Below are 24,211 nucleotides of genomic sequence, written 5' to 3'. Positions count from 1 at the left end.
ATGGACAACTCGCTAAACAACAAAAAGTAAAAGAGGAGAGAATTTCTTTTATACTTTCCCTTAAAAATTTATTACGGTTTTATGTTTTCTTTTCACCTTTCCTTTTGTGAAAAGAAAAGAACCCATGGCCCTCCACTTCATTTTGGTCATCAGTGCATTGAATTTTTCAATTTTCTTTTTTTCTTTTGATAGGAATCTAATTCTTCAATCCACACTGTTAATTCATTTCTGTAGAGGAGAGCAGCAGTTCTTCTCGCCCCTCTCTCTGCTCTCCTTCCAAACCCCTCCCTACCACCCTTTCCCCACTTAAACGTTGCAAAAGAATCATATGGTGAAATCATCATATCTGCAGTAGATGAGGATCATCCAATCAAAATTGGAGAAGACAAAATCAGTGCAGCCTTGAAGTTACTTGTCAAACTTGAGTTGATAGGGAACCAAATCAGCTGGTCATGAACAGTCGAATCTCAAACTTCAAATCAAGAAAATTAATGTTTAGAAACTCTCTCTCTCTCTGTTGCTCATCACTATGGTCACTGTAGATAGGGTTTCAATTTCTATTAGGGTTTGATTGCAAATATGAGTGCTCTGCTTCTATATGTTGGGAATGGAAATATTACATAATGTAAATTAGGGCTTCTTTCTTGATAGAATTCTAACCCTTATTATTTCGTTTCTTTGTCTTTGAATTCTATGTTTTCTTTGTCTTGGATGTGAAGATCATCACTTCATTACGTGACTTACGTCACTTTCTTCATGTCATCGTTTTATACTCACTTTATTTAAATTGCTTTTTTATTTTTATTTTTAGTTATAAAAGCTTGGTCATCGGTCCTCCACTCAGCTGGAACCATCATTTACAATTCAATAGTCAGAAAAAAAACAAATTATGGGCCGATGTCGTGGGCTCCTCTTTTATGGGATGTATGTGGTGGTTTTTGGTGACTGAAAACAATTTTTGATAAGATATAAGAAGAAGATGAGTGAAAGAAGAGTTTAGGGTTGAATATGATTCAAGAAATAAGATTAATTTCATAGTTCAATATTGAGAGGATAATTTTAATCATTTCATATTAGAAATTAATTGTGTATTAACTAAAACTATTAAGTTGTGGATTAAATGTAATTTATGCCACATAAGGGATGCAATTACATAATTTTGGCACATTTTAACAGGGGCAAACATAAAAAAGACTTTTACTAACATTAAATATTTCAATGTTATTGATTATTTGGGTATTAAACAAGTTTTGTTTTCTTCATTAAAAATAGTTCTCATGGACGATTTGTACTAAATAAATAAACTAAAATTAAAAAAATAAAAACCTATACCAAAGCATAACCAATATCATGTCCATATGGTCCAATTCCTTATAGATGTGTAACATGTTTCTCAACATCATATCAAATGGTAGAAATCAATTTATAGGTCATATCAATCAATTCTTTGATGTGACTTCTAAATGGATTTCAACCATTTGATGTGATGTTGAAACACATGTCATACATCTACAAGAAAATGGACGGCTTATTTCTGACAAGGAAATGGATGCTGATAAATTTCCTACCAAGGAGGACCCCCATCGTACCTTTGAAAACAGCGCACACAAAGAAGTAAAAGAGGGAATTTTGTCTTTTATCTATAAAAAATCATTATAGTTCATATACTTTCTCCCCCTTAGCCTTTCCATCTCAATGCTTTAACAAAAAAAAAAAAAAAAACAATTAAGACCCTTCTGCTTTATGTTTTCCTTTTTTTTTTTTTCAACAAGAAATTATATTAGATATTAACTGCAATAGCTTCTTTTCTTTTCTTTTTTCCCCTTTTTTCTTGCGGTAGGGTTGTTAATAATAGGCTCTCTCTTTTCTTTTCTTTTTTTCTATGGAAGATACAAATGCTGTGCTTTCACTCTCTAGGTTTCGAATGCTAGTATGGTAGTAATAGTATGACATATTTATATCATTCAGTGTTTAGTAATGTATCCATCATAGAGACAAATGTTTTTAACTATACCAATATTATTATGGTACCAAATATAAGTATCATACTAAATTGACAGCATTATATCTAGGTCCCTTCCCCCTTTTTAGGGATGCAAACCTATGTACCTAATATTATATTATATATATATTATAATATTATATATATATATATATATATATATATATATATATATATATATATCTCACTGGACTCTAAGGTTTCTATCCTGAGATGACAGCCTACAGTCGTGCTTCTATCATCTCCTAGGTCCCTTCTATGAATTTTTGCATTATTCATGCATTTTTAGAATATAAGCATATGTAAATTCTGCTGCCTAAATTCGTCGTTTCTTTAAACTGCTAAGTTTTAATAGATGGAAATTTGGAAATTTGATGTTTTAAAGTAGACTTGTAAATTGAAGCAATAGAGTCATGTGTTAGCTCAATCCGCAGACTTTTTTTGCAAACTAGTCCCTTGGTTGCCACGAATGGCTTTGGACGCAAGTCTGTTGTTAGGCGAAAGTTTGTTGTAGGTTTGAGTTGATATGTGTATTTACTGTTTGATATTTATTGATTTATGATTAATCTGAAAAATTAACAGATGAGATCTGTTGAGATTACTGATGGTTTAAAAATTTTCAGTGTCACCACTTTAGTCCTTTGGTCACTTTGACCCTCACATCCTTCAGGTAGATCCCAGATCTGTTAATCACCGAAGGAATCTTCACACACACACACACACACAATGTGGTTTTAAAAAAAAAAAAAAAAGTTGTGTGTATATATATATCACTAGAATCTAAGGCTTCTATCCTGAGAGCTCTTTAGTAAGTTGTGTGTATTTATTCTTTTTCTTTTGGTGGAGAAAAAGAATCAAGGCCCCATTCTGTACTTTCACTGTCAACCACTGAGAATCACTTTATAAATAGATCATGCATATGAATTAAGTCAAGCTAAAATAACCAGCATCTTAGCATTTCAATAATTTAGGCTTGTGATGTGATTTGAGCACTGAAGTTGACTGACCCAGTCATTGTGTATGCTTAAGTCTTCTCTTATCATCTTGTGCTTTAGCGTTGCGCATTAAATGTACAGTACTGTGCTGTCGACGGTCGAGATTTGATCTTGAATGTCGGCAGCATATGCTGCGCATTTAATAAAGTATTAATATCATATTTATACTATTTGATATATGATATGTTATTAGAATAGACAAAATGATCGATCATATCTGCTAACGACGTTGGAATCACTAGACCCTACCACTATGTACTCAACTGAGAAAGCAAGATGCTCGTCACAAGAAGAAGGGACTGGTTGTATGCTTTTTCTTTTTGAGAAGTCATTTCGAAGGCTCTCCTTTTTATGAGAAGTCATTATCGAGGCTCTTCCCTTTGGCTGTTAGGAAAAAAAATTTCGTGGACAAAAATATCATGGCCCCAGAATCCATTCTAGTCTTTCATTGTCGATCTCAGAGAACCACTTTTTAAACAGGTCGTGCGTATGAATTAAACCAAGACAACCGGCATCTTAGCATTTCAATAATTTAGGCTTGTGATATGCTTTGAGTACTAAAGAAGAAGAAGAAGAAGGAGAAGGAAAAGAAGAAGATTGATGATGATGGAATTCCTTTTACAAAATTCAACTGCTCCTGCTCCTGCTCCAGCTATTAATGGATCATGTGATGGAGCATCATATGGTGCACCTGTTCCTTGGATTGGCTTCTATGTTGTAAGTGCAGCCTTGGCATTCTTCTTTTGCATGAGTTATGACTTAGTTGATGCATTCATTCACAGGAAGCCATTCGTGCCTTGTAAATTGTTCCAGCTGAATGCAATCACTTTGACTGTGCTAGGATACGCTATAAAACTCCCTCTTGATCTCACCACTTGCAACCCTACACCTGAGGATCGTCTCTCCAAGCTCACTAGCACAGCATTCTTGTGCACTTCACTTGGATTTTATGTGCCCTCTCTGGGTACTATAGCCCCAAGCGAGCGCTATGGCAACCTAGCAGCACTGAGCGTGACAGTGATTAATTTGTCTATTAACTTCTGTACACAGATGGCTAAAGATCCAAATTCTGCCTTTCAAATAGAACGCCCCATCGTCATTGTTTGCATCTTACTGATGCTTTTGTTGATGTGGTCATCCGCCATTGCGTTTAGAGGCCAAACAGAGTTCTGGCCAATATACTACAGATCCAGACCTTCTTTAGATCCCAAGATTATTTCAAAGGATGTGCAGGGATTAAGAGGAATATTACTCAAGTTTCATGTGCTCAACTATACAGGAAACCCTCAGACACTGTTATGTGAAACTTCCCATCATCACGCAGTTGCTTTTCTCTGCACCCTTTCTTCAGTAGTTGTGTTTAAAGCAATTCTGGGAAAGATTTCTGAGCTTTCTTTTCATCCTGTTGAGTCTTTTGGTTACCAGTGGACCATCCCCTACATTATTTCAGCCCAAACCCTAGCTATTGTTGTGGGAACCTTTGCCATCATCTATAGATGGTTTTCTTTTTTCATCCACACTGATCTACCCGATGTTCTCTGGGCACACAAAGAAGAATATTCTCCAGAAAGAGAATTAGAACATCTCAAGTTGAAGACCTTATCTCTAAGGCTCCGCCATGGAACCCTCTCTTATGTCTTTCTTGTTGTTAAAGACCTTATCATGGACGTGCTTATACGTATACAGATTTCACTCTATACATGCAGCAGTCTCTTCTTTGGGAGCCCAATTTACGTTGTTAAGAAAGTTTTGGAATTCAATCTTTCATTCATGAAAAGGAACACAGAGGACATTGAACAAGTGTTAACACAACTGAAAATCTCTAGCTCAGAAATAATTTGGGACTTCACGTTATCATCTCAACTGGGTGATTCATTTGATTCCTGGATAAGTCATATGGCTATCAGAGACATGATAAGATGGACAGATACTTGTAAGAAGGACCGTCCAGAGCATCTTATCCAATTAATATCTGAATTCCGTGTTTCCAAATCAGAATGTTTCCTCTTCAGAAGCAAATTAGAAACTGAAGGGAAAAAATTCTTTAGCGAGTTTGGCAATAAGGATGGCAAATTTGAGTACAGAGTATCCTGCGTATCTCTTTTGGTCCTTTCAGGTTTTCTAGCAAAATTGATGCCATCTGATGAAGACCGAAATTTTCTAAACCGAAGCTTAGATGAGTCCTTTGAAATTATTGACTTCGTTGATCACAGACCTACTGATCTCAGCGAGGCAGATGAAACGAGGTGGACATTAGCAAAAGAATTGTGGGCACAATGGGAGAATCCCATTCATTGGTTCCAAACCAAGATTATATCTGAAATATTCAAGAAGAAATATGAAGAAACCGAGTTAAAGCAGAATGCCCATGGGATTCTTGAGGAAGCTAGTTCCATGATGAGCACAAAGTTTAAAGATGCTGGAAAAAAGGTTATTGAAACGAAAGATGCGGGTCCATTGGCTTCAAAGCACAAGAATTTTGTCAGATCTGAATCTGTAATCATTTCTAAATTCTTAGCACAAGAGCATAATTCGGATGGAGATCTATCTCGTTTTTTGAAGATGTGTTACGTGAAGATGCTATACTGTTTTCTATCTAGTCTCCCAATGGCCATACTGAAAGAGATCGATGGGGATGATCCAACTAAAATTGGAGAAGACAAAGTCAGTGAAGCCTTGAAGTTACTTGCTAAACTTGAGTTGTTAGGCAACCAAATCAGCTGGTCATGGACAGATGAATCTCAACCTGCAAATCAAGAGAATGTTTAGAAACTCTCTCTCTCTCTCTCATCACCGTGGTCCGGAAGTTGCAATGGATAAGGTTTCAATTGCAGTTGACAGAAAGGTCGATGGCATTCATTGTTTCCTTGCTTCTGCTATACCTCCGGAGGAGATGATAGTGATTAGTATCTAAGAACTATGGTCTGATATAAGAGTTTGATTGCAAATATGAGTGCTCTTGCTTTTGCTTTATTTCTGGTAAGTTTGCCTTTGCACAGGTTCTTTTTAATTCCTGGACATATTGTATTTTATTGTCTTAATCTGGACTCGTAGCAACCATTTAATGGCGTATTAATATATTTTATGTAATTTCATAATGTAATTGTTGCTGCTGAAATTTCCTGTGATGCTGAATCGTTGGGTGAACACCCTAGATTGGTTCTCGTTCCCTCAAAGTTCAGCAAGACTCCTCTACTGAACAAGTGGGTAATTGCAAGAAAAAAGATTCATCAAGCGGGATCGGAAGGCTGCCTCCGATGGCTAAATCAAGCCACGAGGGAGAGATGAGTTGTAAGAAACTTTGTACCTATGCTACATATTGTTCAAACTTTTGAGTTCAACCTATGCAAGCATTAGCCTTGTGAACTATCAGTGCAAACACTTGCCCAGCCTGAAAAGCCCCACCGGAGGCCTAGTATGGTCCATAAAAATTGATAGCAATCCTATACCCACATCAAAGAGCACACAATAGAAATAACTATTTGAGTGCAATGAGAGTAAGTGAAGAGTGTACTTACTATGCAAGTGTAAATTATCCTTATTTACTGTTACTTTTACACGCTTGATCGAATTGGTTATGCCATGTCAGCACTGCTCACTATCGTTAGAATAGTGATTTGGATTTGCTAGATAGATTCATACGATGGACCCGTTACTTGATCAGTTACAAGGCTCTAACCGGATTTGACCTTTAGTTAGTTGATCTAATGATAATCAGTTGGCTGGACTGCATGAACCGTGGTTTGTTAATGAATCGGATTGTAAGAGGATGGAGTGTGTTCAGTGGTTTGGTTTGATTAGATTCGGTCCATTCCATTCAAGTTAACCAACCAAAACCAATGGGGTCTTATTGGTCTAGTTTGAATGAATAATTGACACCCTTGCATGTCCTTTTCCCTTTTCCCTTCCCGTTACAATCTCCCCATTGAATTCCTATTAATTGAAATTCAGCTTTCCAAGACCTCCTTTCTGGAGGACATCTTTGAAATTCAGCTTTCCAAGACCTCCTTTCTAGAAATTCAAGATAATATTTGTAGAAGACCACGAAAGTGCTCATAAGATGAAATGACCGAAGAGGAGTGAAATTGAGTTAGGTTAAGTTATTGGGTTTAAGAATGGCTTAGCTACGTGGTATTTGGTTTTTTTTTTTTTGGAACGGGAGGTACAACGTTGGAGCGACCTTGGTTGGGGGGTGGGGCTGATTTATCGAGGCGCAACTGGGCGGCAGTGTTCATAGGGACTATGGTTATTGTTCGTCCCCATTATTTACCGAACCCCAAGGTACAAATATATCATATCATCTATCGAACCCCACCCCCCCTTCCCCCCCATTTACTGAATTTTATTTGGGCTATTCATTTTCTTGTGGATGTGTAACATGTGTCCTAACATCACATCAAAGAGGTTAAAAGTCTATTTACAAATTAAATTAAAGGATAGTGATTAAATAAAATAAAATAAAAATTGATGTGACATGAAAATGGATCTCAACCTATAATGTGATGTTAGAACATATGTCATCCATCCACAAATAACTAGATGATCCATTTCTGACAAGAAAATAGTCCCCCATACACCAGAGTTAGGTGGGGCCCATGACACCTAAACCTTACCGAATGATATGGGAGTTACTTTCTTTAACCGTTCCTTCTTAGTGACACATTGAAAATATCACGGTCCGCCGATTGAAATTGTAAATTTACCAAGAGAGGGAAAATATAGGAAACAGATCATCTCACAGCAACTACATTCTCTAATTATATTTATAGATAAATACAATCATCTAATATCCAAATCTACAGTAACTACTGAATTAAATATTTATTATCTTATACAAACACTTAAAATACTTAAATATAATTGGCCATTACGAACTAAAATAGCTAGCATAGCCAATCCACATAACCTTGCAAGTGACTCATGATAGTAAAAAAATACAGTACTATTGCTAACATGAATTGAGTTACGATACTAAATACACAAATTTGTTCATGTCTTTTAAACAAGAAGCCTCCCTTTACAAAATTATCATACGTCACCTAACATGCCAAATTTTAATCTATTTACACTATGACATGTACAATTCACACTATAGAGCCAATTGTATGGTGCAAAACAAAATCATCTCTCAACCGGTCAGATTCTATACGTACTAGTAACTTCATTGGCTATTTTGACCATTTTCTGGTTGGATATGGGGTTTCTCATAAACATATGAAATATATATAATCATGGCCATATAGGAGGGAGAAATACAATCTATAATCATGCTCTTAAAACCTCTCTTCTCAATTTTTCACTTGTGAGTCTCATTGTAGAAATCATAATCCTGGCCAAATTCAAGAGGACATTTCCATCATACAAAAATCCAATCAGTGGCTCATCAAAAGTCCTATATGCATAATCTTGTAAAATAGCATCTAACAATTTTCCTTGGTTGGTTGAATCTGCTTGTGATTTAACATTACGTACCAGCGACAATAGGATGCACTGTATTGAGAGAAGCATTGCAAGACTTTCCAGAATTTCCATCAATGCTTCCAAAATGATGGAGCAACCAATGCCAAAAAGTAATGCTTATTGACCAAATCCTACTTCTGCAACGCAAGGGAGAACATTTTACGACACTCTCAATGCTTTTCCAAAAAATTGATAAGGCTGTTTAGCAAAACTTAAATGATATGTATATATTATTTGAGGATAAATAATTTTACAGGAAAATTTGATAAGGTTGTTTAGCGAAAATTAAATGAGATGTATATACTAATAATTTAAACACCCACACCCACACATAAATGGCAAAAAATCTAACCACGTAAATGATCTTCCAATGTCACCAACCACATGTACTTTCAAGCCATGAGGTGATGGTCTCCATCAGTGCAATAACCAATCAGGTTAACAAGGTTAGGAAGGTGCAAGAAGCTAATTAAGCATGAGAACCTCCACAAAAAATTATTTGTTTCCTTAAAGTCCATTCGTGTCAAGTTGTTTCACAGCAACTACCTGCAAGAAGAGTCATTACAAATCAAGGAGAAAGGGAGGATTAGACTAATGAATAAGAAAATTCATACATGATTTTTTTTCTTTAAAAATGTTTGATAAGACTAATGAATACGAAAACTCATACAGGAATTTTTCTTTAAAAAGATTTGAAATGACATGTGAGTACAACATATAATTTGTAACAATAAGCCAAGGTTAAAATCTCAAGTATACTTCGATTGACATATTCTACCATTTATTACTCACAACCATCAATAAGATAGGTTCCTATTGACCCATCTGCTGCTCTCTAACCATCTCCTACATACTCACCCAAATCCTCATTCACTTAATTGGCAATCTTGCCTAAAGTTCGTGGCAGCAACAAGCTCTTAGAAGGTAGAAGTCTTAGGGCATAAAGCATGCATTTTGCATACTTAAAGTGGAGCTACCTTGGGTTTTATGTTGTTTTTGCAATATTTATGACTTTTCAAGATTTAAATAAACATTTGGAATTTTGGATATGAAACATGCAATTTTACACGTCAAGAGATCCGTTCAAATTCTCAAGTGCAAAAATGGGCTTGATCTGAAGCATAATGGGCTAAAGATGTGATTATGGGCCAACTCCAAAATATTTTACAAATAAAGAAGAACATGAAGAAAAAGAGTCATTGCATGCTTCAATATCTTATTTCGTATTTGGGACTTGGTCAAAGAAAGAAAAAGAGAAAAAATAATTATTTTCAAAAAAGGAAGAGGGAAAATTCCCGTTTTTGAATGTCTCTGTCCAGTTTCGATCAAATTCTTCATTTAACGGTCATCCGGTGTCTGATTGAGCAGATTTTTGGAGGAGAGCTTCACGACTTCTCGATCCTAAAATCCAACAGTGGAATTGTGCATTTGATCTCTCTAAGTCAATCCTATTATTACAAAAAACCCTACTTGGTTGAGTCAAATAGAAACTCTGAGTTTGATTCAAACTCTATCAAGAATCATATCCCATGTAAACTCTATAAAAGGAGAGCATACTCCAAGGGGAACGTGTTTTTTAGCTTAGAAGAAGCACATTTTCTTTTCTCTTTGGTTTATTTAGGCTTTCTTTAGTTTTCTTTGATTGTTTTTGTGAGATTCTAATTTCTAGAATGAATGTTTATGTTTAATTTTTCTATGTAATGCAATATTCAAGTCCAAGTTCAAATTTGAGGATTCATTTTTCTCTGGGTCTAACAATTGCAGATCTAGATCATTCAAATCATTCTTGATCTAGTTGTTAGAGTTGGTTAAGATTCGAATCATTTGTTCAATTCTTTTTTATTATTTGAAGTTCAAAGATGCAAGTTACCTTCTTCAATGATCTTCTCTCCCCCTACATTCCTTGCTTCTATCTACCACTCCATATTCTTAATTTAGGATTTATTTTCCGCATTTATTTATTATTCTCCCTTCCCCTGGGTCCTTGATTAGAGATGCCTATCTTTAGTTAAGGTTTTCCTTTTCCTTTTATTGCTTTGTTATTTACTTTTTGCAATTTGCTTTCAGCATTTATTTATTGTTCTCCCTTCCCTTTGGGTCCTTGATCAAAGATACCTACAGTCGTGCCTCTCTTTGGTTAAGGTTTCCTTTTTCCTTTTATTGCTTTGTTATTTACTTTCTGCAATTTACTTTCAACATTTATTTATTGTTCTCCCTTCCTCCTAGGTCCTTGATCAGAGATGCCTACAATAGTGCCTCTCTTTGGTTAAGGTTTCCATTTTCATTTTATTGTTTTGATTATTTCCTTTCTACATTTTTTTTTCTTCTTGCCTTTCATTTATGCGTTAGTTATATTTGTATTATCTTTAGTCTCAATTTAATGGCATTAGATGCATGGATTAGGACCGTTCGTTTAGTTTAATTAACTAGTTAACAAATTTGAATCATTACACTCTTGCATTACCATTAAGAGATTAAATTCTAAGTGGCATATCTCCTTGAGATCAACCCGTTAGTTACACGATACCGTGTGCTTGCGGTTATTTTTATTTTACAAACAGTGCCTGAAAATAATGAAGAGATATTGATTAGTTATGTCATTGCAGGAAAAAGATAGAACTAAAAAGATAAAGTTGTCGATAACATTTTTGTATATTATGTTATTATTGAAATAATGTAACAAGACAAGGATTTTAAACATAAATTTGTTGATGAATGTAAATGAAGAAATGATTGGCTAGAATGGAAATATGCAATTCAAGCATAATTAAATTCGCTCGAAAAAAGTAAAGCTTCTAGACCTGTTGTCCAAACATCTGAACAAATGAGTTTCGTGCGAAAATAAAATGAGAAAAATAATGAAATTGTGATATATAAAGCATGAATTATTGCACAATAATTTTTGCAAATGTCTGACATTAATTATATGGAAACATGTTCTCTTGTAGTGGATGCAATCACCTTCAGATATCTCATTAGTCTGGCAGTATATGAAAATTTAGACATGTGTATAATAGATATTATTACAGCCTATATATATGGCTCACTCAAATGTGAAATTTATATGAAAATCCCTGAAGGATTCAAAATGCCTTAAGCACATAAAAATTCATAATAAGTTTGTTTAATAAAGCTTTAGAGATGATCAGTGCATATATGGTATAATTTCCTTAGTGAATATTTATTAAATGAAGGGTATAAAAATGATTCAATTTATTACTGTGCCTTTATTAAATTATATAAATCTAATTTTGTCATAATAATTATATATGTTGATGACTTAAATATCATTGGAACATCTGAAGAGCTTCCAAAAGCAATAGATTTTTTTAAGAAAGTTGAAATAAAATATGTTGGAAAAATAAAGTTTTATCTAAGCTTGCAAATTGATCATTTGACGAATAAAATATTCGTTCATTAATCAACTTCTAGAGAGAAAATGTTAAAGCGATGTTACATGAATAAAACACATCCATTGAGTACCCCGATGGTTGTAAGATCGTTTAACATAAAGAAACATTCATTTCAACCCCAATAAAATATAATGAAGAATTTATTGATCTTGAAGTATCATATATCAATGTAATCAGGGTATTAATATATATTGTTAATAATACACAATCAAATATAGCATTTTCTATAAGTGTATTCGCAAGATTTATCTCTTCTTCAATATGAAGACACTGTAATGTTGTTAAACATATATTTCAGTATTTTCGATGAATTATTGATATAATGTTATTTTATAAATGTGGACATCAACTTACTTGTTATACAAATGCAGGATATTTATCTAATCTACATAAAATTAAATCTTAAACAAACTATTTATTTACAAATGAAGGTTAGTTATTTTATAGTGTTCAACAAAACAAACTATAGCTATCATTTATTCAAATCATGCAGAGATAATAGTAATCCATGAAGTAAGTTGACAAAACATTTGATTAAGATTAATGATACAACACATTTAGGAAGCATTCGGTCTTCTACTAGAAAAATGAGTTTCAACAATATAAGAAGAAGATAATGTTACATGCATAGCTCAATTGAAAGGATGATACATCAAAGGAAATAGAACGAAATATATTTCACTGAAATTCTTCTTCACTTATGATTTTCAACAAATGGTGAAATTGATGTTCATTGAATTCATTCAAATGATAAGTATATTCTTTTTCCATTACTAAGATTTTTTTAGATAAGTATATTCCTTTTCCATCACTAAGATTTTTTCCCACATGATTTTTTTTTATTTCTTTTATTTAAGTAAAGTTTTAACGAGGTACATTATCTATTGATGGACATCCAAGGAGGAGCATTATAAATAATATTTATTTATAGATGTCCATTGTCCCAAAGAGATCATACAAAAAGATTGAACTTCTAAAAGAATATCTCAACGTCCAATTTTGGCTACTTACACTCTCATATTAACCGAAGATCTTAGCAATCCATCACTTCATATCAAGATCATCTTATTATGTGTGAGAATCATGTATTGTATTTTTTTGTAAACTCTAATATTTTCATATTATAAAATATGTTAGTTCCATTATAAAAATGTAATGAATAACTTAACAGAAGAATTGAACTCATCTTGTTTTAATTTTCTTCTTTGTATTTAGTATATATTCTCATTTTATAAAATCTATTTGTTAATTATTAATTGAAGAGACATGTCTTTTTTTTTTTCAAGAAAAAATACGTTGAATATGATATTAAAATTTCTTTCTTTAAAGAAATGAGAAGGCAAGAAATAGTTGTGATAATAAATCAGAATTAATTAAAAGATCTGAATTACAATTTTATACCTAATTTATCTCATCTTTTAGTGAAGGGTGGTCTTTGTTTTTTGATCAAAAGTATTTAATTAAAATATGATATCAAATAATTAGTTTTTTTTTTTTTTTTGGAGAAATGAGAAGGTAAGAAATGATTTGTTAATTAATAATCAGAATCAATTGATAGATTATAAATATAAGTTTAGACAAAATTTATAATATCTTTTTAGTGAAGGTCAAGGATATTCTTCGAAGATAAAATGTAGTCATCTTCCATGAGTTCCTAAATCTATAACAAGAATACTAATATGATAGTATGACAGTATGATACTACTATTGTAATTGAAGATTCTTTACTTTTGGATTAAATGAATTCTTTGCTTATATTCTCCCAAAAAAAAGAAAAAAGGAAAAAAGAGAATTCTTTGGTTATGGATTAGATGAGTTCTTTGCTTGTGGATTGGTTGAATTCTTTGCATGGACAACTCGCTAAACAACAAAAAGTAAAAGTGGAGAGAATTTCTTTTATATCCTTCCTTTTAAATTTATTACAATTTTGTGTTTTATTTTCACCTTTCCCTTTGAGAAAACAAAAAGAAGCCATGGCCCTTCCACTTCATTTTGGTTATCAGTGCATCAGATTCTTCAATTTTTTTTTTCTTCTTTTGGTAGGAATCTAATTCTTCAATCTATACTGTTCATTTCTGTAGAAGATAGTAACAATTCTTCTCTCTCTCTCTCTCTACACTCCTTCCAAATCCCTCCCTACCACCTTTTTACCGCTTAAATGTTGCAAATGAATCATAGTGAAATTATCATATTTGCAGTCGATGGGATGATCCGATCAAAATTAGAGAAGACAAAGTCAGTGAAACCTTGAAGTAACTTGCTAAACTTGAGTTGTTAGGGAACCAAATCAGCTGGTCGTGGACAGTTGAATCTCAATCTTAAAATTAATGTTTAGAAACGCCTTGAAGTTGCTTGCTAAACTTGAGTTGTTAGGGAACCAAAATTAATGCTTAAAAACTCTCTGTTGGTCATCATTGTAGTCCGGAAGTTACTATAGATAAGGTTTCAATTGCTGTTGAAAGAAATGTCTTTATTTTTATTATTTATTTATTATTTATTTATTTATTTATTTTTGTGATGTGTCCAAAAGTCTGTTCAACCTTTAGATCTGTAAAGATGATCTGCAAAACAATGTTAGAAATGGTCCGACCGTGGGGGTTGGGAGGCCACCTTTGAAAATTAAGTCAGCAAATGAACTTATCACAAGGCTCTGGCTAATTGTAGAGCAAAGAATGAACGTAAATGTAAATGAAATGATTCAGATACCTTATAGGGGTGTAAATCACTTGTTTATATAGGTTTTACCTTCGAATCTCGATCGTTGGATGAGTTTGAGATCCTTGTTCATGACGGTCAGATGTTAGGGTTTTTCCCTAGATATTTGGGATCGTGATTCTTTATCAAATTTGGCATGATTCCCTCTCCGCTTCAATGGAAATTACTTCCTATAACTCAATTGCGTATCCCACAAGATTCGGGATAGCGTCCATGACTCGTAACCATTAGACGGCTCCTGCATTTGTAGAGATTAGGTCAAGACTAGTATCATGGTCCAACCAGGCCTTGAGACTCTAACCCGGTCAGATCAGGTTCGGTCTAATATTTTGCGTATCAGTGTGTGACAATGAAAGGTCGATGGCATGATTTTTCCTTTGCTGTTGCTACAGCATCAGAGGATAGTGATTAGCGTTTAAGAACTTTTGTCTGAAATAAGTAAGTATGAGTGCTTGCTTCTATATGTTGGGAATGGAAATATTACATAATGTAAATTAGGCTTTCTTTCCTGACGGGATTCTAACTCTAATTATTCGTTCCTTTGTCTTTGGATTCTATGCTTTTTCTAACTCTAATTATTCATTCCTTTGTCTTTGGATTCTATGCTTTCTTTGCTTTGTACGTGAAGATCATCACTTCATTATGTCACTTGCTTGATGTCATGGTTTTATACTCACTTTATTAAAATTGCTTTTTTATTTTTAATTATAAAAGCTTGGTCATCAGTCCTCCACCCAGTTGGAGCCATCATTTACAATTCAATAGAGTCAGAAAAAACAAACTATGGGCCGATGTCGTGGGCTCCTCTTTTTTGGAATGTATGTGGTGGTTTCACAACTTTTGATAAAATATAAGAAGAAGATGAGTGAAAGAAGACTTTAGGGTTGAATATAATATGCGAAATAAGATTAGTTTCATAGTTTAATATGAAAGATATTTTAATTATTTCATATTAGAAATCAATTGTCTATTAATTAAAACTATTAAGTTGTAGATTAAATGTAATTAATGCCACATAAGGGACGCAATTACATGATTTTGGCACATTTTAATGGGGGCAAACATAAAAAAGACTTTTCCTAACATTAAATATTTTCAATTTTATTGATTAATTACGTATTAAACAAGTTTTGTTTTCTTCATAAAAATAATTCGCACGGACGATTTGTACTAAATAAATATACTAAAATATAAAATATAAAATAAAAATAAAAACCTATACCAAAGAGGATCCCATTGCACCTTTGAAAACAGTGCAAACAAACAAGTAAAAGAGGGAATTTTGTCTTTTATCTTTGAAAAATCATTATAGTTCATACACTTTCTCCCCCATAGCCTTTCTATCTCAATGCTTTTACAAAAAAAAAAAAAACAGCAATCAAGACCCTTTTTCTTTATGTTTCTCTTCTTTCTATCTTTCTTTTTTCTTCTTTATTTTTTTGTACAAATGCTGTGCTTTCACTTTCCAGGTTCCGAATACCAGTATAGTATACTAATAATATGACATGTTTATATCATTCAGTGTTTAGTACAGTATCATCTTGAGACAAATGTATATATATATACTGGACTCTAAGTCTTCTATCCTGATCACAGCTCTTCAGTAAGTTGTATGTATTTATTCTTTTTCTTTTGGTGGAGAATCGAGGTCCATTCTGGACTTTCACTGTCAACCACTGAGAATCACTTTATAAATAGATCATGCATATGAATTAAGTCAAGCTAAAACAGCCAGCATCTTAGCAGTTCAATAATTTAGGCTTGTGATGTGCTTTGAGTACTAAAGTTGCTGACCCAGCTTGTATACATGATACTGCTTTATTACTAGAACACACTTATTGGAGATTGCTTTCTGAACCTGATGATAGATAGATTTTCTTACTGAATGGGTTCCCTAATGTAAATCTGTTGAGAGAAAATAGAGAATTACTGTTTTGTAATCATCTTGACTATGTTAGCTATCTGCTATGTCTGTTAAATATGTGGGACAGTAATAGTCTGTAACAACTTACAAGTCTGATGTAAGTTCACTTGTTTTTCTCATTAAATAAATTAAATAAATAAAAAGAATAGCAGTTTCTCTCTCATCAAACTATCCCACCTGCCTCCTCTGACCTCTCTTTTGGGTGTATTATATATATAATATATTATTTATATTATATGGTATTAGAATAGACAAAATGATCGATCATATCTGCTAACGATGTTGGAATCACTAGACCCTACCACTATGTACTCAACTGAGAAAACAAGATGCTCGTCACAAGAGGACCTTACTTGGGTCATGCGCCCATCAAGCCAAGCTTTATCAGGATTTCGGATCGAAATTTCAATGTCGAACGTCGAAATTCAAGAAAGAAGGGTTTGGAAGGTTTTTTTTTTTTTTTTTTTGATGAATTAATTTTTTTTTTGGATGAATGGTTGTATGTTTTTTCTTTCTCCTTTTATGAGAAGTCATTATGAAGGCTCTCCTTTTTATGATAACTATTATGAAGGCTCTTCCCTTTGGCCCCATAAATCAATTCTAGTCTTTCATTGTCGATCTCAGAAAACTACTTTATAAACAGACCGTGCGTATGAATTAAGCCAAGACAATTACCAGCATCTTAGCATTTCAATAATTTAGGCTTGTGATATGCTTTGGGTACTAAAGTTGCTGACCTAGCCATAGTGCTTAGTTAGAAGGAGAAGGAGAGGGAGAAAGAAGAAGGAGAGAGAAGAAGAAGATTGACGATGATGGAATTCCTTTCACAAAATTCAACAGCTCCAGCTCCAGCTCCAGCTACTAATGGGTCATGTGATGGAGCATCATATGGATATGGTGCACCTGTTCCTTGGATTGGCTTCTATGTTGTAAGTGCAGCCTTGGCATTCTTCTTTTGCATGAGTTATGACTTAGTTGATGCATTCATTCATAGGAAGCCATTCGTGCCTTGTAAATTGTTCCAGCTGAATGCCATCACTTTGACTGTGCTAGGATACGCTATAAAACTCCCTCTTGATCTCACCACTTGCAACCCTACACTTGAGGATCGTCTCTCCAAGCTCACTAGCACAGCATTCTTGTGCACTTCACTTGGATTTTATGTGCCCTCTCTGGGTACTATAGCCCCAAGCGAGCGCTATGGCAACCTAGCAGCACTGAGCGTGACAGTGATTAATTTGTCTATTAACTTCTGTACACAGATGGCTGAAGATCCAAAATCTGACTTTCAAATAGAACGCCTCATCGTCATTGTTTGCATCTTACTAATGCTTTTGTTGATGTGGTCGTCTGCCATTGCGTTTAGAGGCCAAACAGAGTTCTGGCCAATATACTATAGATCCAGACCTTCTTTAGATCCCAAGATTATTTCAAAGGATGTGCAGGGATTGAGAGGAATATTACTCAAGTTTCATGTTCTCAACTATACAGGAAACCCTCAGACACTGCTATGTGAAACTTCTCATCATCACGCGGTTGCTTTTCTCTGCACCCTTTCTTCAGTAGTTGTGTTTAAAGCCATTCTGGGGAACATTTCTGACCTTTCACGCTCTTTTCATCCTAATCAGCCTTTTGGTTACCAGTGGACCATCCCCTACATTATTTCAGCCCAGACCCTAGCTATTGCTGTGGGAACCTTTGCCATCATCTATAGATGGTTTTCTTTTTTCGTTCACACTGATCTACCCGATGTTCTCTGGGCACATAAAGAAGAATATTCTCCAGAAAGAGAATTAGAACATCTCAAGTTGAAGACCTTATCTCTTAGGCTCCGCTATGGAACCCTCACTTATGTCTTTCTTGTTGTTAAAGACCTTATCATGGACGTGCTTATACGTATACAGATTGCACTCTATACATGCAGCAGTCTCTTCATTGGGTGCCCAATTTACGTTGTTAAGAAAGTCTTGGAATTCAATCTTTCATTCATGAAAAGGAACACAGAGGACATTGAGGAAATGTTAACACTACTGAAAATATCTGGCTCAGAAATAATATGGGACTTCACGTTATCATCTCAACTCGGTGATTCATTTGATTCCTGGATAAGTCATATGGCTATCAAAGACATGATAAGATGGACAGATACTTGTAAGAAGAAACGTCCAGAGCATCTTATCCAATTAATATCTCAATTCCCTGATTTGGACAAATCAGAATGTTTCCTCTTCAAAAGCAAATTAGAAACTGAAGGGAAAAAATTCTTTAGCGAGTTTGGCAATAAGGATGGCAAATTTGAGTACAGAGTTTCCTGCGTATCTCTTTTGGTCCTTTCAGGTTTTCTCGAAAAATTGATGCCATCTGCTGAAGACCGAAATTTGCTAAACCGAAGCTTAGATGAGTCCTTTGAAATTATTGACTTCGTTGATCACAGACCTACTGTTCTCAGTGAGGCAGATGAAACGAGGTGGACATCAGCAAAAGAATTGTGGGCACAATGGGAGAATCCCATTCATTGGTTCCAAACCAAGATTATATCTCAAGCATTCAAGAAGAAATATGAAGAAACCGAGTTAAAGCAGAATGCCCATGGGATTCTTGAGGAAGCTAGTTCAGTGATGAACTCAAAGTTTAGAAATGCAGGAAAGAAGGTTACTGAAACGAAAGATGCGGGTCCATTGGCTTCAAAGCACAAGAATTTGGTCAGATCTGAATCTGTAATCATTTCTAAATTCTTAGCACAAGAGCATAATTTGGATTGGGGTTTATCTCGTTTTTTGAAGATGTGTTACGTGAAGATGCTATACTGTTTTCTCTCTAGTCTCCCAATGGCCATACTGAAAGAGATCGATGGGGATGATCCAACTAAAATTGGAGAAGACAAAGTCAGTGAAGCCTTGAAGTTACTTGCTAAACTTGAGTTGTTAGGGAACCAAATCAGCTGGTCATGGACAGAAGAATCTCAACCTGCAAATCAAGAAAATGTTTAGAAACTCTCTCTCTCTCTCTCTCTGAGTGTGTGTGTGTGTTGCTCATCACCGTGGTCCGGAAATCACAATGGAGAATGTTTCAAATGCTGTTGACAGAAAGGTCGATGGCTTTCATTCTTTCCTTGCTGCTGCTATGCCACCGGAGGAGATGATGATAGCGATCAGTATCTAAGAACCTTGCTTTGATATCCGAGTTTGATTGCAAATATGAGTGCTCTTGCTTTTGTTTTATTTCTGGTAAGTTTGCATTTGCACATGTTTTTTTTTTTTTTTTAATTCTTGGACATATTGTATTTTATGGTTTTATTCAGGACTCTTAGCAGCCATTTAATGGCGCATTAAGATTATATATATTCTGTAATTTCATAATGTAATTGTTGCTGCTGAAATTGCCTGTGATGCTGAATCGTTGGGTGAACACCCTGGATTGGTTCTCGTTCCCTCAAAGTTCAGCGAGACTCCTCTGCTGAGCACGTGGGTTTTACTGCAAGAAAAAAGATCCATCAGAGCAGGATCGGAAGGCTGCCTTCCATGGCTAAGTCAGGCCACAAGGGAGAGATGAGTTTTAAGTTACCTTGGGGCTGCATACTGTACGCAATTGGGCTTGAGCTAAAGGTGTTAATTCAGTAGGGGAACCGATATTTGATATGGTTATAGTACAGTATTGAATAAATTATTTTCTTTTTTTTTGGGTAAATCAACTTCTATTCAAGCAAGAGAGGGGAAGGTGGTTACATAACTCCTCCAACCATATAGTGAAAATGGGCCAATCGGTCGTGCTTGACAAGGACTGGGCCTTCCTTGCTATGTTATCCACCACAACATTGGGTGACCTAGGTATGTAGGAGAAACTATAGGACACAAAGTAGCTGCCCAAAATAGAAATATCTGTTACAATGGGCCTAATATCTAAATTGGCAGCAAAACGGTCATTCTTCACCAGCTCCACCAGGGATTTATAGTCTGACTCCACTAAAACATTTTCCAAGCCTTCTCCAAGTGCATAAATTATAGCCTTCCTCATAGCTAATGCTTCTCCTTCAATGGGGGAGCTGAACTGTGTTGGTTCTAATACGGCCTTGACTGGGGCTCCCAAGTGATTTCTAATAACCATGCCTAAACCACCATATGAGCTTTTTTCTTTAATTGCTGCGTCGGAATTGATTTTGAAAGATCCGTGAGGTGGGGCAATCTAGATTGTTGTTGGTCCATGGGTTTTTGATGGCTTAGCCTTCCTTGGATGGGCTTGGCAATATTCTTCAAAGGCTAGCTGGGCCGCCTCAGCAACTTGGATAGGAGTCCAAGATCTTCTTTTAAAAATTGAATCATTTCTTGCTTGCCAAAGTTTCCAGCACATGAAAGCACATAAAGCTTTGATTCTGTGTCTGTCTTCCATGGATCTGTCATGTCTTTCCACAACCTTTGAGAGCCAGAGAAGTAGAGGTATATCCCCATCAGGGTGATGGCCCAAAGTGCTGGCGAACTAAATTGCTTTAGCGAATTCGCATCTCAACAGAACATGCTCGATCTCTTATCCCAACCACATTTATGACAGCTAGTATCCGTTTTGAAAATATCTTCTCTTCATTTCTTCCCTAGTAGCCAAACCTCCAGCACACACCCTCCATATGAAGCTCTTAATTTTCGAGAGTGTTGGAAGTTTCCAGATAGCTTTCCATGTGAAGTCTTCAACTTGTTTCCATCTAGTTGTATGAGAGCCTAAAGCTTTTTGACTTTTATCAAAGTCTTTAGCATTACACAGTGCTTGGTAAGCACTCCTAACAGAGAACCCTACCATTTTTTTAGGCACCCCATATATACTAGGTAATCTTCTTTTGGGAAAAGACTTAGTGGTATCTTTTTTATAGCATGTACCTCATCTGTTGAAGAATGTTTGAAGTAGTTCAACTTTCCATCTTCTATCTTCTTGTTCAATGAGGGTCACTTACTTGAGAGACACTGCAGCTTTTTGGTCTAGGTGATAGAATCTTGAAACCTTGCAACGCCGATGTCCAAGATTCTTTCCATATGTCCACTTTGTCACCCACTTCCACCTTTCAAATCAATTTCTCCTTTAATAATTTCCTTACCCCTAAGATGCTCCTCCAAGCCCATGAGGGTTGTTGGCCTACTGAAGCTTCCAAGAAGGGAGTTGAGGGGAAATAAATGGCCATGAAGGTGGCCCAAACTGAATTTGGTTCACTCCATAAGCAAAAGGCCACTTTAGCTAACATGGCCTTATTTTGAAAAGTTGAGTCCTTAAAGCCTAGTCCTCCTTTGTCTTTGCTTCTACATAGACGGTCCCAAGCTATCCAATGAGTTTTTGCTTTTCCTTCAATTTCTCCCCAATAGAAGTTAGTTGATCCCTTCCTTATGTGGTCATGTATGGCTTTTGGCAAGCTAAAGTGGGAACCTGCAAATTGTGGAAGAGAGAATGCCACTGATTTGAGGAGTATCTCCTTTCTTGCATGTGAGAGTAGTCTATTTCCAACTCTCAAGTTTCTTTGTCAGGTTTTTGTTGATGTATGAAGGCTTGGATCTTTGATATCCCTATCTCTGGAGGTAGTCCTAAGTGCTTGGTGGGCTCCTTGGTGTAAGAGACCTTAAGTACTTTTGAGAACTATCTTCTGAATTTGATTGGGGTGTTAGGACTAAACACCATGCTTGACTTCTTGAGATTTATATCTTGTCCACTTGCATCACAATAAGTTCAAAGACAATCTTTTAGGTTGCACACAGCTTTTAGCTTTAGCTCCAAGAAGAGGAGAGTATCATCCGCAAACAGGAGGTGTGACACTGGGGAGGTTCGGCCCTTTACTCTAATGCCTCTCACCTTCTTATCTTCTTCTGCTTGTTTGATCAATGCACTTATGCCTTGAGCACAAAGAATGAAAATGGTAGGTGACATGGGATTGCCTTATCTCAAGCCCCTGGTGGGTTTAATGGATTTACTTATTGATCCATTTATGAGCAGCTTGTATGATGTTGTTGTAATGCAGTTCATGATCATATTAACCCACCTTGTACTAAAACCATGTTTCAATAAAACTGCTTCAATAAATACCATTCCATACGATCATAAGCCTTCTTCATGTCAAGTTTTAGCCCCACCATCTTCCTCTTGCCTTTCTTTCTCTTTTTTATGTAGTGGAAAACTTCATGAGCATGAATATATTGTCAAATATGAGTCTTGATGGGATGAAAGCAGATTGCCAAGGAGATATCACTTCTTGCAAGATGCCTTGAAGCCTTCGTGCCATGATTTTTCAGAATACCTTCACTGCCACTCCCCCTAGACTGATGGGTCTAAAGTGTTCTGCACTTTATGGTTTAGCCACTTTAGGGATTAAGCAAATATATGAACAATTTAAAGAGGTATCCATATAACCAGAAGTAAAGATTTCATTGATGAAAGCAATAAGATCAACTTTAATGCAGTCTCACAGGGATTGGAAAAGAGTAGGAGGCAAACCATCGGTCATGGTGCTTTCAGAGGTCCCATAGAAAATAAAGTAGCTTTGATCTCCTCCTATGTTGGTATCTCACAAAGTTGGGTGTTCATGTTGTCTGAAATGATTGGTTGGATAGAGTGTAACAATGAGTTCATAGCTTTGGGCTTTGTTGGTTCTGACGTGAAAGCTTGGGAGAAGTGTTTAGCTATAATATCATGAATTTCTCTTGGAGAGTCAGTCCATTTCCCATTGGTTTTTTTCAGCTTTAGGATTTTGTTGGACTGTCTTCTTTGAATTGTTGATGCATAAAAGATGGATGTGTTTAGGTCACCTCCTTTTAGCCATGATATTCTTGACTTTTGGAGCTAGATTAACTCTTCTCTAGTTAGTTCTTCAGCTAACAACTCAGAGATATGATTCACCCTCTCTTGAGAGTAATCATGTTCATATTTTTTTTGCATTTCTTCTAGCTCTTTGGAGAGGCCTTTAATTTTTGTTTGCACATGTCCAAAGGTTGTGTGATTCCACTCTTGCAAACCCTTTTTACGGTTCTCCATCTTGTAAGCCAACTATTTAATTTGTTGTTGTTCCTTCAACCTTCATTGACAAGGCTTTATTTGTTACTCGCCCTACAGTCATTGTGTCTCAACCAAGCGCATTCAAATCTAAATTGCCTAGTTCCTTTCCACTTACCTCTTGCACTTTCAAGAATGATTGGACAGTGGTCAGATCCAATTCTGGTTTAACTTTGGTGACAGCCTCTGAGTACATGATTCTCCATTGATCATTACATAGGGCTCTATCTACTCTGATTCTAATGTTGTCTTTTCCTTTTCTATTATTTGACCAAATGTACTTTATTCCTTTGAAACCAAGATCCATGAGGCCACATGCATTAATCCATTCTTTGAACATTGGAGATCTAAACTCTCATCTTCACTGAAGAGAGAAATCAAGAGGGCTTCAGAATGTACCAATGCCCATAGTTTCTACTTGTTGCCAAACCCACTCTCTATCTGATTTCTTTGGATTGCCATAGATGAAAGTAGCAAAGAAAATAGGGTCTTGCTGCACTTTGATTTGAGTGTCAATCCATCTACTAGAAGCTGAGAGAATCTTGATAAAGATGTTATCCTTCCAGAAAAGAGAGAGTCCACTAGCTGTTTCAACAGGAGGAACGTGATATGAGGCTAGAATTTTGAGTCTATCACCCATCTTCTGAATCACTGAGGGTTTAAACTTGGTTTCCAAGAGGAAAAT

At 35.4% G+C, this 24,211-nt stretch overlaps 1 protein-coding gene across 1 annotated transcript; it reads left to right on the top strand.

The window, feature by feature from the left end:
- Positions 1-17,321: 17,321 nt before the first annotated feature.
- LOC149011939 (uncharacterized) lies at positions 17,322-19,499 on the top strand. Its single transcript, XM_089162799.1, has one exon. The coding sequence runs from the start codon at positions 17,322-17,324 to the stop codon at positions 19,497-19,499; it is 2,178 nt and encodes a 725-aa protein (XP_089018925.1).
- Positions 19,500-24,211: the final 4,712 nt, after the last annotated feature.

Source organism: Hakea prostrata, chromosome 7 (assembly GCF_041222555.1).
Source record: "Hakea prostrata isolate BN-2017 chromosome 7, UWA_Hpros_2, whole genome shotgun sequence".
Classification (NCBI taxonomy): Eukaryota; Viridiplantae; Streptophyta; class Magnoliopsida; order Proteales; family Proteaceae; genus Hakea; species Hakea prostrata.
Note: the sequence above shows the minus strand (reverse complement) of the source record. Positions and strands in the feature narration are given on the sequence as shown.